This window comes from Aulonocara sp. 'chitande type north' Nkhata Bay, linkage group LG16 (genome assembly GCF_057382095.1).
Source record: "Aulonocara sp. 'chitande type north' Nkhata Bay isolate Kocher_YH1m ecotype deep benthic linkage group LG16, A_spYH_male_GT1.1, whole genome shotgun sequence".
Taxonomy (NCBI): domain Eukaryota; kingdom Metazoa; phylum Chordata; class Actinopteri; order Cichliformes; family Cichlidae; genus Aulonocara; species Aulonocara sp. 'chitande type north' Nkhata Bay.
In genome coordinates, this window is record NC_141359.1 from 26,153,703 (window position 1) to 26,169,895 (window position 16,193).

Genomic DNA, 16,193 nt, shown 5'->3' on the forward strand with positions numbered 1-16,193 from the left:
TCAAACTCTGTGTTCCCACAAAAAAATGAGTTTGAGACATTTTGTCTTTTTAATTGGTGGAACTAACCCTACTTGGCCTATCATCGTTTGATTTTTGGAAAATACGACACACCGTTTTTGCCACGTTGAGAAAAAATGTAAATAAAACGACATAGGTTTAGAGGGACATTTCTCTAGTGCTAAGTACTTAGACATCTCGCGTGAGACAACCACTTAAAAAAAATGTTTCACAGACTAAAACGCATAGAAACAACTATTCAACAGTTAAGACTCTGCTGTACTTTAACATCTTAATCTAAAAGTAAGATTTGATGAGACAAATTGAGTAAAATGCAGCTTTTTCTATGACACCCAGAACAGAACAATAAATTGGTAGAGCTGAAAATTGTTCTATCATACTTGAGTAAATATACTAAGTTACTTCCTAATAGCTTCTCTAAAATATGCCAATATACGCATCTTTATCTCATTAGTATACCAAACCATACAACCTCCTCTATACAGCTCTTCTCTTCACAGCAGATAAGCTGAATTTATCTGAGTTTTTTCTTTAGCATATAGAAGGCAGAGCTAATATTGAGGAATGCAAAAAAAGAAAAAACCGTCATGGACTAATCTTGTGCTGAGTATAGCCATGATAATGATGATGGATTAGAAATACAGCAGTGTATTGGGATTACAGTGCTATTAACTGGCCAGGGAAGGAGGATGAGGAGGCTGACCAGTATCAAACTAATCAATCAAATAATCGGGACAAGCCCTTGTCTACTAGAAACAATTAGACCACTTCTCCAAAATCAATAACCCTGCATTCTGTTTAGATACCCACTGGTCACTCATTCAATAAAACCTTCGTGGGTTCTGATAAGCCTGCCAGTCGGCAAGGGCCATTTGAGGCTCCGAGTGGGAACAAAATACATCAAACAGGCTCCAGGAAGGCCTCATAAAAATTGCAAATCGAAAACAATATAATTTAATGTGGCAAAGGTTATTTTTCCACTTGTTCATTATCAAATGTCTCATGTGAAAGCACTGCTATGAAGGGGAAAAATCTATTTGGTCTTGAGTGTTTGGGGAAAACAGGAGGGACATGTATTATATCTAAAGGAAAACAAAATAACGATGGAATCAAAAGGGTTCATAAAGTTGCTCTGAGAAATAGCCTTAGTATTGGAGGTGTCTCCAGCTTCCAGCACAGCTCCCATACATAATTAAAACAGGAATTTGTATCTGTCTGTACTCTGTGGCCTCCTGATGAATTAATATCTGGTGGAAGTCCTACACAGCCATCAGATTAGCTCATTTATTTCTGTCAGCTGCTTGCTCTATCAGCTATTTGTAAATCAGAGAGGGTGATTGGGTGGATGCTGGGGGTGGGGGTGGGGATCGTTGGACGTGTATTTATTATCATAAATGGGTGTTATGAATTAGGTCTGATTCAAACGTCCCGGCTATAGTGCCGCAAGTGTAAGTGCGCAGTGATGACTTTCTTTTCTTTTCTTTTTTTTTTTTACCTGGGAGAAATGTTATGTTGGTTGTTGCATTAATTATACCTTACATCACAGCTGTCCCTTACATGTATTGGGCTGCAGTTCAGTAAAACTTTGATATTTGTTGAAGATATTAAAAAAGAAAACAAAAACAAAAATAGGCATCAGGTGAAGAATGGTAAGTTTTTATGGAAAACAAAATCACCTTCCATTTCCTGGCTGTGGTTGCCGAGTTAGTTGAGGATGTAATTCAGACACTGATATCCTCTCCAGAGATGACTTGCTATGCGATGGTGTGTTTGGGCATCCGCTCCCCAGGTCAGATAGAAGATGATGCGACGGCGTCTTGGAGTTTTATGCTGTCAAGTCTGGAGGTGCATGAGTGTTGTGTGCATGAGAGGGCGAGCGGCTAGGGAGGGGAACAAACAAGGAGACTGCATTAACCTTTGGTCTGCTGGAGAGGGGAGGGCACAAGCGGGCCGGGCTGGTTGAAGGGACACCCCATAATCAGGCTCCTGTCAGTGCTGTTTCCAGGAGATTAATTCAGCTGGTTTCAATTCCAGTCGCTGCTCCCGTAGCCTCAACGCAGGGTACACATATTGCCCTGTTTAAAACACATGCACATGGCACTGACTCAATTTAACACAGGAATAGCTGAGGGGGAAGGCTGTGTCACAGGAGTAGCCTTCATTCCTTACCAACACAAATAACATGCATCAACAAGAAAGCAGGAATCTCAGTCCGACCCAAAAGAGAAAGGAATCCAATCAAAAATTGAGATGCAATCTCAGCAAGAATAGATGATGTTTGAAGAGAAATGTAAGTCTTCTCTTGCAGTTAACACAGTGATTACATGAAGCTGTGACACTCCCGAGCTGAAGTTCCCATTTGGACTAAACACCTGCTCTGAGCTAGACATACAGGCAGAGCAGCCAGACAGAGCCTGGCTGTTGTGGCCAGAGGCTGAGGAGTTTCTACTGCAGCTAACTAATGAACTGATGAGACGGCAGTGCTGAGGAGCAGGTGATACAGGAGGATAGTGACAGAGACGTAGGGGTCCACCGTTAGTTACCTGTAATAGCCGGGATGACGATGTGCACCCCGGCACTGGGCTGACAGATGTCGGGGTTCTTCTGATCATCCATTTTCCACAGCGCGTCCGTAAAAGGTCCCGTGGCATTGATAACACATTTGGCTCTGACATCAAATTCCTGCCCTATGAAAGAAAACAGCATCAATCACCAGGGGCTATTCATCTGTGGCTGGTGACAAGCCGGATTATTAATTTATCAGCGAACGCCCCCCTCTCTCCGTAATAGAGTGGCTCGAGTGTGTCCATGGGAGACTTCCCAGGATTGTAATTAATAGGAAACAGACATACCTAATTTCCCTCTTGCCTCTTTGTGTCACAGAGTAGCTCAGTGGCAGTGACTGAGGGTCTTTTGAAATTGTGGAAGGGAAATGTTTGTTAATGTGATGCTTGATGTTGACGAGCTACAGTATATAATGGGATGCATATCAAAAGATACCATGAGGATAGCAAATGATCTGTTTTGGCAACAAGCTGAATGACAAACTACCTTTAAAAATTTGATGCGTGATGCTGCCACTGCTAAGAGAAGCGAAGAAAAGACCAGGAATGACTGCGTTCACAAGCCAGAAATTCATATCTCTGTGAGCGAGAAAAAAAAGAAGAAAAAATAAAAGACAAAGAAAAAAGAACTGATGACAAAACTGTTTTTATTATCCTTTCAGTCTGAGCCCTCCCTATGTGAGGCCCTCCTCTCACATTATTAAAGTGAGACATCTCCTCCAAGAGCACACTTCCATCTTTTAAAACATCAGGGGGTGGTCATGTGTTGAGATCCTCAAATCTTGGTTATTCATGAAATGTTTCAGAATACCATCTTTTACCCTTAACTGCTTTATTCTTCCAAAGCCAGCCCTATGCATGACATTTAAAAGGTAAGTAAGGCCATTTGGAGTACGCTAATTCTGTCTTATGTTCCTCCCTACAAGATCTGAAGCAGTCCTCTACACCATAAAACGCTTATAAAATATTAAAAGCCCCTGCATTAGATGTGCAATGACTATGTGCAAACTAGCACTGAGTAAGAGGCGCTGGGAGGAACCCTGTTGTGAGGGCTAGAGAGAGTGGGAATAGAGTGAGGCAGGAAGGAAGGAAGCGGCTTTTGTTGGATTTACCTGTGATCACATCCCTGCAGTGCGCTCCGCAGACCCTCTCCTTCCCCGTCTGAGGGTCTGCCCTCTCCAGTAGGTGCACCACTTCAGTGTAATTGGCTATGGCAGCCCCATACCTGGCAGCAGTGAGGGCGATGGCGAGGTTCATTCGAGCATCGTTGTGTTGTCCTGCAGCGGGGGGACAGGACCAGAGCAGGGGGATGTGAGTCACCCCAAGCCTGTGACTGGTGGTATGGAAGTGTGTCGGAACCGATATGTCACATCTGTCCCTGTCACTTTGCATCAGTGCGATTGCTGCTCTGGCCACACAAGGAGCACACTTAAAGCCACAGTGGCCCTTTGGCCTGAGTGTGGGGCCCCGGCAGCCCCTCCCCTCTCCTCTCCTACGCTGGGAAGGGTAACCGCTCCTCGGGAAAAGGAAGGGAATGCAAGGAATAGATGCACTGATGCCTTGAATATACAAAGAGTGCTGAGGAGCAAAAAAAAATGGTTGTTTGAGAGTGTGCCTCTTGTGTAGTACATAATAGTTATTCCTGTCTTTTGAACATTTCATTAAGATTACTTTAATAGTTTTGTGTGCACAACTTCAGCAGGCTTCATTTTAAAAGAGAGCAGTGATCAGTGAAAACGGTCACGTCTCCTCCTAATAATCACATTTTTCAATATGTCAATATGACGGTAAACAAATCTTGACAGCGGCTGATCTTCCTTTCTAGAAGAAGATCCGTTGGCAGAATCCTTTTAATGAAGAGAGAAATCAAGTATCAAGATTTATGGATTAATCCCTCTTCAGCTCTAAAATACCAGAGATCTATATTCAGAGTCACAAGGTCACAAGTTTTGTAATTTAAATGAAAGGGTCTAAAAGGTGACAAATGAACAAAGCCCAGTTTCATTAGGAAGTGATTCTTATGTACATCTTTGAAGATTTATTGCTGGACAATCCCTTGGTTCAAAAGTAAAGAGAGAATAGAGATGATTAATCACTTTTAATGTTGGTGTCTCGGGTGACTTTCTTTCTATTTGTTATTGCCAAGGAAGTTCAAGTCCTCATTGTTGGCCAGGGAAAATGTTGCTACTTTGCAGGAATGAGCAGGGTCCTTTGTGCCCTGATTTATTTTACGTTTGAGCGACTTGAGGCTAGCTAGCTGGTGGGCTCTGCTTAATGCTACAGCATGCTGGAAGCCATTCCCTCACTACGGAAAATAAATAAATAAAATGAAGGGAAAAAGTAAAAAAAAGAAAAAAGAAAAAAAAGACCCAACAACAACAGATTTAAAGGCCACATTTTAGAATGAATTACATACAAGAGTATGCACCCTGCCATGATGTATTAGGAAGACCATAGAATCCACTTCTTCATCTCTGTAGGGTGAATGTGACCATTATAGTATGTGGTTAGCAAACTTATGCCACTGGTGGTGTATGAGCACACGCATGCACACGCATGCACACACACAAGCGGCTAAGACTTGAGAGAGGTTTGGCACCGGTAGGCAGCGTCTGATCCTCGATGATTGCTGAGCCTTGTAGTGACCTTTGAACCCGTGATTCACAGCTCTCTGTTGTGGGGCCTGTCACAGATTGGCACTGGGTAAAGAAACAGGAGAATTAATACTACACTAAATGTCAGGAATTCAAGGATTAGTAAGATCACGGAACCAGGATTTATGAATGAGCGGCATAGCATGGGTATGATAACCCGGCACAGTGAAGATGATAACAATAATGATGATGATAATTATTATCATCAGCAATTAAAAGCCCAAATGGCCGAACGACAGAGGAGAGCTAAATGAGCATCAAAGCTCCCTGGAGGACAGGAGCCCACCCCCGCCCTCTTTCTTGTTCCCTCCCTCCCATCGTGCCCCTACTTCCGCTCGGCTCACACCACCAGTCGTTCCAGCCTCCTGGAGGTACAAAACTCAGTGGAGTGAGAGGAACTCTGCGGCTGGACAAAATGCTGCAAAATGACAGGGACAATAATGACAATGAATTTCATGTCTTCCAGTCATAGAGCCAGAGATGCTTGGCTGGGCTGACTTGTCCAATTAAATTGTTACAGGTACAGCAGGAGATAGAGTTATTATCCCAGATTCTTTTGTCAATTACTCCTTTAGCAGAAAGAAGAAGGGCAGAGTTGAGCAGACAACAAGAGAAAAATATTTCCGTAATATGGGAGAAAAAAAGTTTCAACACACACCAGAAATGTGAAAATTATTAGGCACGGTAATATAATATTTTAAATACTCGTGCTGCTGTTGACTAGTCGGATTTTTATGAAAAAAGCAAAGGTGAAGCACCGCTTTTAAATATTTGAAAAACTCTTGCTGCTGAATGGTTAGAGTTTACGATCCCTTGTCCATGTGATTTATGTGTATGAAGTAAAAAAAAAATCATTTCATACTAAATTATATTTTTGCCAATACAACATTTTCTTAGGGTAAGGAATGTCTATTTGTTGAAACTATCTGGCAATGATGGCTTGAAAAATCCCGGGGAGATGAACCCAAGCAGTCAAAACCCAATCCCCATTGAAGAAGGTCAGGACAGAAAATGTCACTGCCATAATGTACCCAGTTGTTTATGGGAAAAGAGGTGGAAAAGACAGCTCGAGGAAAAATTAAATACATGTAAATGGTGTAATGTTTGTGATCAAAGAAAAAGAGTCTCTATGATAAACACTATGGCTAAATTAAATCGTATTAACATAACAATTATTATAAACAGTTATTAAGTAAATACTCTGATGCATTTCAGATTCTCTGCTTTCTAGAGGTAAAAGAAGAAAAACACACTGGTATAAAACTGAACAAATATAAATAGCTCATGTAAAATACCCCCCTCTCCTACTTACTTCTGCTAAATGAATAAGGTTGACAGATCACTGCTCAGATAGTGGCCATATTCCCTCAGAAGTATGTTGCCTTTTTGCAGTACATGGGAATCCACATATCCTCAAATGCTAAATGAAGTCTGACAGATAGCCTAGAGAAACAAAGTTGGGAGTTTGAAGCTACAAGGGAGACCTTGAGTGAATGGGACATGCTATGTACACCCTGGCTAACAATCAACATATGCTTTGTTTTTCTGATGCCAACACCAGGCACATATAGCCCGGAGATAGATGGATCCTGGGACTGGTAGGAACGCGATGGCTACTGGCTATTTTCTGCTTTTTTTTTGGTTTGTTTTTTTTAAAATGTTGTTTCTAATTTGTTTACGCTCACATAGACAGCAATTACACAGCTGTGTAAAACACAATATATTTAACTATATTACACACAAACGAATAAAAACATCCGCTGTATGCTGCACTACTTAAAATGAATGTTACTGCACAACATACAATTTAGCACCATGTATATATGTGTAAAATAATTTTATTTTTTTTTACTGCTAATACAGAAAATCAGTTGTTATCAAAGTTGAATTCTTAAATGTGTTTTCTACAAACTTGTTTTTCTCATAAGACAAGAAAAAAAACTTTTTAAAGCACATAAAACAGGACAGACTTAGGGTTCTACAATTTGCAGTCAGATTGCTGCTATCAGCATCTCCAGCTGTGATAAGTGCTATAATTTTTAACATTACAAGTGAAAGTGATGCATACACTTTAACAGTGCATAGTAATGTGCACAGCACACTATATACTGCTCAAAGAAAGATTTCATGATTAGAGGCTTTGAGCAATAAACAGTGGCTCCCACAGCTTGTCTGTCTTGAGTCTGGTGGATTAAGAGAATCAGCACCTTGCAGCATTAGTGGAAAAAATAAAGCATTTCCATGGCTGATATGTGCCGAGGATGACTTGTTACTACATAGTCACATTCTTTTATCCCCTCTGTCTGCATTTTCCTCTAGGACAGCACTAAAAAAGACTTCATTTTATCATAGTCTTGAACTCTTTGACTGATGTTAGTTGGGCTAGGTATGGCTTTGTGCAAACGAGGGAGGTGTTCGGCGATGGTGACAGGCAGCATGATGAGTTAAGAAGGTGCCACGGCCCGGCAATGAAAGAGAAATCAGAAAATCTCCTATCCCCCTCTCAGTAATGAACCACACCTGTACACTGCTTTAAATACCAGAGAGAAGCTTTAAATGTCAGGTGCAATTAAAGCTTATGATTCAAGGCTGCACCAATCAAATCAAGGCCTCTGAGTTCAACCAAGTCTGAGAGAGAGCAAAGGCGAGATGGAGCAGAGATGCCATGGTCTACTCTTCCTTTACCTTACACTTCAATGAGCCTTCAAACCCAAAGGTGACTATAAAGTTTTCTTCCAATCGGCCGAACTTCTACATCTTTTCGACTCCACGGAAAGGTTGAGGGAAAGGTTTACCGTCTTTGTTTTGATCAGTCTTGATCATGTTTGCTTAAAAATTAATTAATTGAATAGTTTCATCAAATTTTAATCATAACCTTAATTTAATGTAATTTATTTGGAAGAAGTAGATGAAACAACACATGGGCAAGTATTTCATCTGATGACATCAGTGATTTATGGCAGTTCACTGTTATCAGAAAAGTTATTCCTTTAACAAAATAATATCACCTTTTTTGGTGCACAGTCTTTTTGGAAAAACTGGATAAGATCATATGTTTTAAGGGTAAATATACAAGCTGAAGGTTCAAGCTACCGGCTCCCAAATACCGTTGCTTTAATTTGCCCTGTGTAGCACAGGCTGCATTTTACTGTTGAGCTGCTGACTAGGCAGCTGTGTTTCCTCCAATCACACTAATTGGTCTCTTCTGCTGCTCACCTCCAGCATCCTCATATGTTCATACAGATAACAAAATAAGGCTCCTAAAGAAAACACAGGCTTAGAATAATGAGATATCGCAAAGACTGAAACGTAACAGAAAATTGTGACATTTTACTTTGAACCTGGGTGACTCGTCTTAAACAACTTATAGCAAAAGAGGGTACATAAGCCTTGTTTCACCTATTACTGAGAGATAATTTCCCGAATTAATTTACAGTGTGATAGCAACAGAGGTCTGCTAAGTTGTAAGAATCCTTTAAAACAACTTCAGAAAATTCCAGGCAGGCAGTCATTCAAGGCAAACATGTCACTGCTTCCCGTGAATGAAAAATGAACATAGGGGGGTAAATAAAGCAATATGACCAGAGGGACCAGGAATTCTGCGGATAAGTGTCAGCTGCGGAGAAAAAATGAAGCATTTACCTGTTTGTAATCCAATTTCATGATGGCTTTCTGTAGATATCGGACTCCTCCGTGAATGAGCTTGGTGCTCCGGCTGCTAGTGCCTGATGAGAAATCGTCTCCCTGCACAGGGGCAGTTTTGAGATCTGACAATGGGAGCCAAGGAAACACATCAACATTTGGATACTTACTGTCCCAAATCTTTAGAATGGATCAAGATGCTATTCGCATATGCACAACTTTCCACTGTAATATTCATGACGAGAACAATATTGTGGGGCCATACATATTCCATTGGTTAAAAACAACAATCATTTCTACCACTATGACAGCATGAAGCACAAAGAGCAACCGCATATTCTGAGACCACATTTAAAAAGAACAAAACTTTAAAAAAAAAAAAGAAACCTAGAGAACATATGCATGTTTTTAAACACCGAAGGAAGTCATATGACTTTCATAGCATTTTTAACAGTGAAATCGCTCTTTGCTTTGCCCATTAGAAGCTTCTTTGCTGTCCCAGATGGTCGATAAATCCCAGTTTTGAAAAGAAGAAAGGAAGAATAACTGAGGATTAGAAGAAAGGGTTTGAAACCCCCCTCTTCACTGCCAATAGACAACCAGGGCAAATAAAGGGGCAAAACATATTTAAGAAGCCTCTCACCAGCAGCATAGATAATTGATTTGGTATGTAATGGTAACCACATGAGGATGCACGCCCTTACTGGAAGAGAACAAAAGAGTTTTCATTTCTTTTTTTGGTGACTGGACTAAAGCCCGTAGACATGTGAAGGGGAGAAATCCTTCCAGTTCAAACGTACTGCTGCTCTACACTTTCTAGCAGACATGTGAAGCATCTTACAGAGGAAGCCCCAGAGAGGCAGCTTGGAAAGCAGCTCCACCACAATGGCAAGGAGGTTATGCAACATCAGGATGGAGAATACCCATTTGCAGTTGCAAACAGAGGCTGAACAAGACTCTGCCATGAAAAATCCTTTCGGAAAGCTCCTCACAGAAAATATTGTGCTGGTACTGTAAGAAAAAACTGGGATTTATTTGTTTTTATTACTTTTGCCTGTAAAACCCCGATACAGATCCCTGTACACGAGGGAAAATTGGATTTTTTTTCTTTTTTTTACTAAAGAAGTTGGACCAGAAAATATTGGGAACCAGGATAAGGTGGGATTTTCCTGTTTTTTTTCTCAGTGTCAATAAATCCCAGATTTAAAAACAAACACACCTGTGCTGTTTACACCTCAATACTGTCTCTTAAAATTTACTTACAGGGGCAGGATGGTGTGCATGGGTTTAATTTAAAATTATCCCCAGTGTCCAAATGTATATGTCACCCAAATGAACTGTTTGACCTGTTGATGTGTTTTTAATACGGCTATGAGCCTTTCCAGGCTTTGCATAAACATATAGCACACCTATTTCAAGGCAGACTTGTGATAGAGATTATTATTATTATTAGGGGTAATCCTGCTTTTATGCATTTTTTAGGCTGGTTTATTGTAACACTAGAATTGCAGTCAGATCAATGATTGTAAAGATATTTAAAGGATTTTTAAAGCTTTTTCTTACAATAAGAAAAAAATGTAAAAGTATATAGCAGCACTTTTTACGGCATACAGAAACTTATGCAAATACATTCAGAATTTTAAAAAAGGGTAAATCAATCTGACTATGAGGTTGTAATGAGCAGTTAGGACCCCTTAAACAATCACTTGTTGGATTTTATCTCATCCCTCTGATTCCCCTGAGTCCTCTCGATGGGGTTCTTCTTCTATCTGTTCAGTCCCCCTTTTACCTGTTCAGCCACCTTCACATGCAACACTCAGGCCTATAGCATCCATGCAAAAGAAATCCAGCCATCCATTTCATTGTCATATGACTCCAGGGGACAGTACACATTAATAAATGTGTTTCATTATTATGCATATGTCTTTATATTCCTTGTGATGGATTTAGGAAAAAGAAGCCATGTATTTTCTGTGACAAAGCTGTCAGACACCATCAAACAATAAAAAACAATACATCACATGCTTATTTATATTCCACTCCCAATAACATTTCAAAATAGTGTCTTTCGAGATTAATCACAGAATCTGCATGTGGCGAGCAGACGGACAACGCTGAGACATGTTAACAAGTAAACTTGACTAATTGCAAGACTGATGATGATGATGATGATGATAGAGCTGGATTATCTAAAATAAGCAAAGCAGAAGAAGACAAATGGCATTCGCTCTCAAGTTCACTGCAACTGTGAGACACGTCCACATTATGGAGGCACCATCAACCATTTGTTAGAAATAATATGCAGCAGGTAATAGTGAACAGAATGGAAACTAACTTTTGCTTAGTCACTTGTTGTTAATGAACACGTTTAAGGTCTGTGCAACACCGAGTGAAATTAAGTTACAAGTACCGTCTTTAAATCCACATTGAAATTTTATTCAACAAACGCAATCTGAAGCATCCTTTTTATACTAATAAGACTTTGTTAACAACACTACTCATTGCTTTGCAACACTGAATCTCACATGGTTTTTTTTCTCTATTCTGTCAGTGCAGTAGGGCCATAAAATGAAAACAAGCCACCTCCTTGCACTGACAGCGGTTCCCATTACTGCTACCTCCTCCTGTAATGCCCAGATACAGCTCAGTTGGTGAGCAACAGAAAAAAAAGAAGAAAAATCAGCAACGAGCTTTGCGGTGTACAGTGGCCTAAGCAATCCATTGCTTAAACAAACTGCATACTGCAGGCGTTGTGTGGTAGGTAAATTGCACATGGAATTTATGGATTGGAACTTTTCTTAGGTTGCACAAACTCCAAAGTCTTAATAAAAGAAATGTGCAATGGTAGAAAGTAATTAAGTACATTTACACAATTACTGTATTTAAAAAGAAATGTGAGGGACTTGTAATCTGCCTGCTTTAACAGGAGAAATGATATTTTTATTCCACTATGCAGACTTTACAGTCATAGTTTCTTATTACCTGTACATAAAACACTCCATAAACTTGTAAAATATAATACATAGTTAGTGTTAGCTCTTCAATATACTGGAAATCTCTCCTGGGGTCTGTCTCACCTTTTTCCCTATGACAGTTAGTATAGGCTCCAGAGCCCCTGAACTGGACAGGTAGATGGGTGGATAGTTAGTTCCCAAATATTTGACATAAAAAAAAAACAGCATCTGAATGTCTTTGCAGGTTTTCCATCATCCAGGTTATAATAATTTATGTGCTCAAAAAGAAACCAACTGGACTTATTTATGAAATCAGAGTCTTCCTCTGTTCTCAAATGAGTCCCAGGTATTTAACCCACAGTGGGGTTGTCTTCTTGGTGAAAAATAGATGTCTCAATTATCTGTATATAGAAACTTAGCTTGCTACTTTTTTGTTACTCATAAGTGCTTGTTCAATACATAACTGTGTTCACTTTGAAAAACAAACAAAATATAATTTAAAAGAAAAACTATAGCTGATAGTTAATAATGACACACTAAAGTGGTCACAAACTTACACAGTGCAGCGGTGAGTGGTTTGATGATACGATGCCACATTTTCAGTGTTTCCCACATGTTGTGCATGTATCTGAGATGTTGTGCTGAGACTCAGGCAATTTAAAGAGGTAGAGTGCGCGGTTATGAGATTTAAATGCTAAATGCTTCGTGCACACTGAACTAAAAAATCTTCAAGCTCAACACCGCATTTCTTTTGTTCCTCAGGAATACATCCACCAAATGTGATGAACAGTCATGGAGAAATGCAGAGAGACTCATATACAGAGATACATTCGCTTAGTAGTAAGACTAAAAATATACATTGTACTTGTTAACTGATAATGGTACTTTTACTTTTTCTTCCACAGCGATCTGAATACTTCTTTATCACTCGATACATGACTAATGCAGCCTTTCCTGTTTGTGGAGAAACAGGTCTGCCTCCTCACAACACAGTTTGGACGGTTCATGGCAAACTGAACCCATGAGAGGAAAAATCCTCTCCTCCAGCTACTTAGAGGGGAAAGCCTTCCAGCTTATGCAAAGCTTTATCCAATTCCCTCATTATCCATTCTAGGACACTTTGGTGGGGCCGAAATGGAATCGCAGCAAATTCCAGTACACAAAGAAATCTGCCGCACTGTCTGGCCTATCGGAGGAGCGTGCCTGTGAAAACTGTAAAATCTAATCAAACCTCAAACGGATCGGATGGAATAAAAAATTGTTTGAAGCAGAGCGCATATGCTTATTAGTGATCTACAAAAATAAATGATCTGGGTTTGTTACTTTTAAGGCAAGAGTAATCAACGCTTTATATCAATGATCTTTTAAAAGTCCAATAGCCAGTGGCACTGACATGGTATATAGGAGTCTTTAAGGTCCACATTCATAACTATTAGAAAGAAATTCACTTTACAATATTTAGCGTCCTCTCAACCTTTCATAATTCAGATATATTAATAATCAAAGAAACTGACAAAGAAACTAATGGTTTGTCTGATTTTCACTGGGGCACAATCCAGCCAGCAATTGATTGTGAAACCAGGGACACCTGCAGCTTCGGAATACATTTTCACTTTCAGGAGGATTGAAAAAAAAGAAAAAAAACCCAGCACCACGAGGAAATATTGCCCCACCACATGAATATGCAGGGAATTGATACCAGCAGTGTCATTACTAATGTTGCTGCCAATTACAGAGCATGTCATGACACTGTGATTCATGAATATTCATCGTTGACTGATATAGACAGCAGCAGTATGCAGAGGCTTCTATTCCCATTTTACTGTCTCATTGTGAATGGTGAACAGGTACCTCCATCATGCCATGGAGGAGCCTTCCAGCTGCAAGACAAGCTGTTCCATAAGGCATTGCTAGTTAACAGTGTGTTATATAAAGGTGTATAAAAGTGATGAAGTGCACCCTGGCTCTAAAGAGCAGGCATTAAAGCATATTAAGTAGACATTTAAGCTTGTAAAGTGGGAATCTAGAAATGGAAAGAAGACACTGAGCAAAGGGATGCCTTCAGGGTCTGGCTGTTCAATTCTCAGAAAGTTTGATACCTGCCAGTGCTTTGAGATGAAATGAGGTTTGTAGAAGCGACCGGGAGATTTTGCAAACTATCTAGGCTGCAGTTTAAGGAGAACGGCGCAACTTCTTTTCTAATTTAAATCCAATTTCACAAAAAAAGACAATGCAATTTAAAGATGGAGCGACGATTAGTTCTTTAAGAAGTGGAAGCCTCTTTCTCAGTTCCCACTTATTCTTAATTTGAGTAGCTTATGTGCTCAATACAATAATGAGAAAGTGGTGTTTCATGGAGTTTTCACAATTTTCTGCAACTTCACATGCTGCATAGTGTTAGAGGGAAACGGTGTTGTTATTCTGTAGGTTATTTCATAAACAAACATATGTCATATCTAATATGATTGCTAAGAAGCAAAAGAAATTCATCTTGTTAAATGGTAAATGTGGGACGACTTATGCCAAAGCAATAACCATCTACAACAAAAGTGTCATTTGCATGTTACAAACAGCTCAGGAAGTGTTGATTCTTAAGTAAAAAGAGCACAAAAAAGGTAAAAAAAAATGTTCAGTCCAATTAAGTTATTCCATGACCAAGAAAGTATTGAACAAAACTGCTGATATTGATGATAATTGTACCTATTGTCCCTATATTTTATTTTGCTGCTTAAATTAGAACACATAATCGTATTTGAGAGCTGACCTTGTTTTGCATGAAAAATCTTCTTCTGTTAAATCTTTTATTATAGCTGACCTGTAAATGTTGTGCAGTAAAACAGTACAGTGTTCTCCACTGCAGCTGGCAGTAAGAAATAAGTATGCATGTAAGTCAGAATTTTACTACAGTACTTTAGTAAATGCACTTTGTTTCCTTCCGCTTCACATAAATGCTCCACTTGTTAAACACTTGTAGAAGAGTAGCCTGTACTTTTCATTGTGCTAAAATGCCATGTACTTCTTTTGCAGGTATCTGAACACATATTTCACTACTGAAAATGACCACTTTTTTTAATCCTCTTTATTAACCAATCACAGCAGCAAAGCTGTAATGTATTATACTGAAATGCAAATGTTGTTAATAAAGCTCTTAAAATGTGTCAAATGGAGCTGCACAGTATCTGAGAAGACTGCACCACATGGTCAGTTTGGTCCATACCTGAAATCCATCTACTATATGTGAACATTACATCTCCAGAGAAGGGGAAAAGGAATAGACTATATCAAATCGCCCAAAAAAAACAGTGAAGAATACTTGCTGGAGGTAAAGACGTTAATTTGAACCGACTTGTCAAAAGGAATTAAAACAAAAAAATTGACTCAGAAGTTTCTTTGCGCTGGGCCTGTTGCTAATAACAACCACACTCATGATGGAGACCAGCGAATCAAGTGGGGCTCACTGTTCGCATCCCTCCTCGCACTCAGGGTCGAATCCCCGGGGAGCTGGCAGACCCTGGTCTCACTGTAACTGAGACTCATATGGTATCCTTTGACCTTGAGATGACGAGAGTGTCTCTTCTACTAATAAAACGCATTTCCCACAGAGTTGTCGATTGCACCCGGGGAGAAATTAATAATGGGGGCTCCCACGGTGATAAAAGAGAGAGAGAGAGAGAGTCAAAGCTACATATTCTGGCATTTCTACAAACAAACCTAAACATATAATCTTCCGTATGATTACAACTAACCCGTTAGATTCACATCAGACTGCCAATTAACTGTGCACATAAATAGGAAGTTAATTACTCTTCGGTAAAACGGCCAATTAAACGCTAACCGAGCTTAATTTTAAATGGAAAATTGTTACCAGTCAATAAAAACCAAGCGGCGTCCTGTCATCAGCGTTTTAAGTCAAAATAGTTTTTGTGTTTTTTGTGGAGGTTGGTCACATATTCCACTTTATGTAAATATATTTACATGGCTGTAGGATAACTGTTGTTTAATGAGCCGAAATCATGATGACACAAGACTGGGTCAGTACAATGTGAAAAGCGCCATAATCTATGCAAGTCGAACAATATTTTACTTCCGGATATCCACAGTTCAGTGTGGGGAAACTGTAATTTACAAATCCCGTCTTATAGTCCACCTGAAAACGACTGGGCGTGACCACACAGTCTTAATGGGGTTAGGTTAATTAAAAGGTTAATTGTAAGAAACAGCAGCTTTGTGATGTATGGCTGGCGAACAATAGTGTCCTCTAGAGGTGAGTGTAACCATGATATACAGTTTTCTTTCCCCCACCCCTCTTCTTGCGCACTCTTATTGTGTGTGCTGTGAGTACGGGGCAGTACATAAAACA

General features: G+C 39.7%; 2 protein-coding genes across 2 annotated transcripts in view; both read right to left on the reverse strand.

Moving 5' to 3' along the window:
- LOC147311677 (glycerol-3-phosphate dehydrogenase, mitochondrial-like) overlaps positions 1-4,085 on the reverse strand; it is a 62,125-nt gene extending 58,040 nt beyond the window's left edge. Inside the window, exons 1-3 of the mRNA XM_086267474.1 lie at positions 3,696-4,085; positions 2,563-2,706; positions 1,696-1,899 (exon numbers count right to left, since the gene is read on the reverse strand). Of these exons, the coding sequence (XP_086123600.1) occupies positions 1,853-1,899; positions 2,563-2,706; positions 3,696-3,975 (471 nt within the window). The 5' untranslated portion in view covers positions 3,976-4,085 and the 3' untranslated portion in view covers positions 1,696-1,852. The remainder of the gene's footprint in view (positions 1-1,695; positions 1,900-2,562; positions 2,707-3,695) is intronic.
- A 445-nt stretch (positions 4,086-4,530) lies between these two features.
- Positions 4,531-16,193, reverse strand: part of LOC147311678 (uncharacterized) — a 99,986-nt gene continuing 88,323 nt past the window's right edge. The window contains exons 6-7 of the mRNA XM_086267475.1: positions 8,880-9,004; positions 4,531-5,282 (exon numbers count right to left, since the gene is read on the reverse strand). Coding sequence (XP_086123601.1) covers positions 5,100-5,282; positions 8,880-9,004 — 308 coding nt within the window. The 3' untranslated portion in view covers positions 4,531-5,099. The remainder of the gene's footprint in view (positions 5,283-8,879; positions 9,005-16,193) is intronic.